The sequence below is a fragment of the Cyprinodon variegatus genome, unplaced genomic scaffold (assembly GCF_000732505.1).
Source record: "Cyprinodon variegatus isolate N-32 unplaced genomic scaffold, C_variegatus-1.0 Scaffold58, whole genome shotgun sequence".
Lineage (NCBI taxonomy): Eukaryota > Metazoa > Chordata > Actinopteri > Cyprinodontiformes > Cyprinodontidae > Cyprinodon > Cyprinodon variegatus.
The window spans coordinates 19,910-23,290 of record NW_015150511.1 but is presented as its reverse complement, the minus strand read 5'-3'; the positions used below and the strand labels follow the sequence as shown (position 1 = coordinate 23,290).

The following is a 3,381-nucleotide window of genomic DNA, read 5'->3' as shown; positions in this document are numbered from 1 at the left end:
ATCATCCATCATCCATCCATCATCCATCTATCATCCATCCATCCATCCATCCATCCATCCATCCATCCATCCATCCATCCATCCATCCATCCGGGTGTATTTGATAGACTCTCTAGCCAATAGGTGTGTTTACTCAGATTCTGCAGGTGTGCTGATCTTCTTTACCTTGGATGGTTCTAAGCCAGTGGCAGGACAGCGTGGGTCAGATGGCAGCAGCAGGAAGTACACAGATCCCATCCTGCTTCCTGCTGGTCAGGTGACTGTCAGAGCCATGGCTGTTACAAGGTAAAAATAACCTGAGCAACCGTCATGCAAATATGGGAAACAAAAGTTCATCACTCCCTGTTTACCTTTGCTGTGTGTGTAACCCATGTGTGGTGTAGGGATGGCAGAGAGAGCTCAGTGGTCACCAAGGGCTTTTCTGTGGATCAGGTGGAAACAGGCATCTCAGACGATAGCAGGGATGGTCTGCAGAAAAAAACGCAGGTAATAAAACAGAAACCAGCAGCTTTCCAGTCAGCCGATCTTCAAACATCACTCAGCTGTCTGGTGTGAGAAGTTTCACCTTCATTGTTTTGTTGTTTCAGCAACAGCCTATAGGAACTTCGGGTTCTATTGAGCACTTTGCTGGTTCTGCTCAAAGACCTGCAGGTATGTTCAGACAGATCAAATGTGCACCTGTGAACAATGGATGGATGGATGGATGCATGGATGGATGGATGGATGCATGGATGGATGGATGGATGATGACCCCAAGTAACTGTTAGAACACCAAGCTAGCTTCAGATGGTATCAAATGTGTCAAATGTGAGGTCTTGGGGCCGAATATGGCCCACAGCAGGAATTTATACGGCCCCCAAAATTCAATCTAACATATTATGTCAGGAAGTAGAGCCACGTGTTCGTTTAAAGTGAACAAATTGGTTAAAACTGCAAAAGTGAAATTATAACGAAGGAGCAGTGTGCTCCTTGTTAATGATGAAATATCGCAATGAAATTCACATTCATCTGCTGCAACCAGGCCTTTTAACACTTGTTACTGCCAAAGTGGCTCGGTGCAGCAATAAGTTTCACACATCTGATTTATAAAATTAGGCTAAAGTTATTAAACTGATGCAGCTTCTTGTCCTGTTGTCCATACTGTCCCTCCTACTCCTTCAGGTCCTTGCTTTCTAAACGGACGCTTTGGCTCCAGAGGCTCCAAGATCAAAGCTACTGCCCTCTTGTTGGGTTCTTCCCGGCGCTCCCGATCTGCGGTAAATGAACACAGTGACGGATTCAGCTGTAGAAACTGTGAACTTCTGGTTTAAGCCTTTATTTCAGTATACTTCCTGTCTACCAGGATTCACGACATCAGGAGCAGCTGAGCAGCACGCAGTGGTCCCAAGTTCAGAGGGACAAAGACTCCCCGTGGTACAGACACAAAGACAGGGTCAACCCCACAGTTACTGACCTCAGTTGTCCAATGGGAGAACTCCTCCATCACTGCCTCCATCACTGCCTCTCATCCTTCAAATTATCCTCCACTCTATTTGTGGTCAGGTGTCCTCGGTGTCTCAGTGCCCGTCCTCCAGACCCGTTTGCCCGGTTCTGTCCTCAGTGTGGTTTTGTGATTCCGCCAGTAACTGCCCCCAAGCCGTCCCCCGCTGAGACGGGACAGGTGATGCAACCGTCCACCATACTGCTGAGGGAAGCTGCAGAATCTCTAAGTAAATTTGTGTGGTCTGGTGTCAGATGCTGCAGTGCGCTTCCTGCCAATCTCTGGTTCCCGTTAATACTCAGACCTGTTTGATCTGCGAGACGTCCACAGATAGATCCCAGCAGCCCCTGCTCAGTCTGCAGGTACGTTACACTGACACTGGCCCTGATGGAGTCCAGATGTCAAATTAAAGGCGCTCTGCTAGACCCGAAGTTGATTAAAGTCAGGATTTTTCAGTTTTAAAGTCCTTCCTTTAGTTTCCAATTGACTGGACCTCTGTTGCGTTGTTGACTCAGGGTCATGCGTTGTGTCCTTCCTGTGGAAGTTGGAATCCAGATAAGCTTTCCAGCTGTGTGACCTGTGAGAGTCGCCTGCAGCCGGTATGTCTGGACCTGCACCTATGTTTATACATGCTGCTTCCATGTTTCACCTGCAGCAGTTTCTTTTGTGGGGTTGCAGGTTAATCAAGGCCACAACAGCGCCCCCTCTCGCCAGGCTGCAGATGACAGGATGTTTTCCTGCTCCAGATGTGAGCGTTTAAACCGTGGTGATGCCAGATTCTGTGACTGGTGCGGCATAAAGGTGAACAAGCTGCTGCTTTATTTCCAGTCTCTCCTACTGATTCCCAGTTTGGCTTGTTTTTAGGGAAACCCTGTGGAATGTGTTCTCATGTGACTCGTATGTTTAGCTCCGTAACACCATCAGCTGTGTGTCGTGTTGGCAATGCGGAGCAAGCGCGCATCCCGGTGCTCTCTTCTGCACTTCCTGTGGCGTGCTCCTGGATCAACATTCCCCGTCCAAACCATGCAATGACACCACACCAACTGCAGAGGTCACCACCTACAGCCAGGTACAAAGCACCACCTATTGCAACCCATATGCTGAATCCTTTTCCCCATTTTAACCAGCTGGACTCCTGCCTGCATGCAGGTTTCAGCTCTGACCCAAAATGATGCAGCCCAGAAGGCCATGCCCCCATCAATCTCCGCCCCCAGGTTGAAAGTTGGCCCTCCCTCTGTGTATCAGGCTACACAGACTGTAGGACTCTACTACCCCTCATCCATGGCACTACAGAAGAAGGAACAGCAGAGGGCAATACAACATACTCAAGAGCTGGCGAACCGAGACCGCCGACCGCCGCTCACTGCCATTAGCCCTGGTCGAGGTAAAGTGGTAGTAATACTAGAAGGCATTGCTACTGACCGCACACCACTAGTATTGCTGCTACTACTGTCAGTACGGATGGTAGCCTGAGGAAAGGTATTACTGTGAAAACATGTTGCTAGCTAATTCTCCTGTGTCAGAAATGATGCAGTTCCTGCTATCAGGTCAGGGATCACAGGATGTTGATTTGAGATATCAAAACCTGGATGACAATAGAGTGTAAGGGCCAAAATCCTGATACTATGAGAATGAAGTCATAATATTAGCAATATTAGGAGACTTTGACTTCACCATGACTTCAAAACAAATGAAACCTTCAGCACCAGGTCTCTGCTTCTAGCTAGGAAGGTGTGTCTGCGGGGTTCATAAGATATTCAAAGTGTTCTTTCCACCATCCAATTAATTTCTTGATTCAAGGTCAGCAGCTCCAACCACCCATTAAAAACGGTGTTAGCAAAGCCCTGCTTCCCCATGTGGAATTGCTGGATGGTTTGTCACTGTCAGGGGCAGTCCTGATT

At 48.2% G+C, this 3,381-nt stretch overlaps 1 protein-coding gene across 1 annotated transcript in view; it reads left to right on the top strand.

The window, feature by feature from the left end:
- The window catches only part of dzank1 (double zinc ribbon and ankyrin repeat domains 1), a 10,455-nt gene that overhangs the window by 2,077 nt on the left and 4,997 nt on the right, over positions 1-3,381 (top strand). Inside the window, exons 3-13 of the mRNA XM_015371430.1 lie at positions 138-285; positions 384-486; positions 588-651; positions 1,162-1,256; positions 1,343-1,413; positions 1,543-1,660; positions 1,735-1,842; positions 1,957-2,122; positions 2,169-2,281; positions 2,388-2,549; positions 2,630-2,864. Coding sequence (XP_015226916.1) covers positions 138-285; positions 384-486; positions 588-651; positions 1,162-1,256; positions 1,343-1,413; positions 1,543-1,660; positions 1,735-1,842; positions 1,957-2,122; positions 2,169-2,281; positions 2,388-2,549; positions 2,630-2,864 — 1,383 coding nt within the window. The remainder of the gene's footprint in view (positions 1-137; positions 286-383; positions 487-587; positions 652-1,161; positions 1,257-1,342; positions 1,414-1,542; positions 1,661-1,734; positions 1,843-1,956; positions 2,123-2,168; positions 2,282-2,387; positions 2,550-2,629; positions 2,865-3,381) is intronic.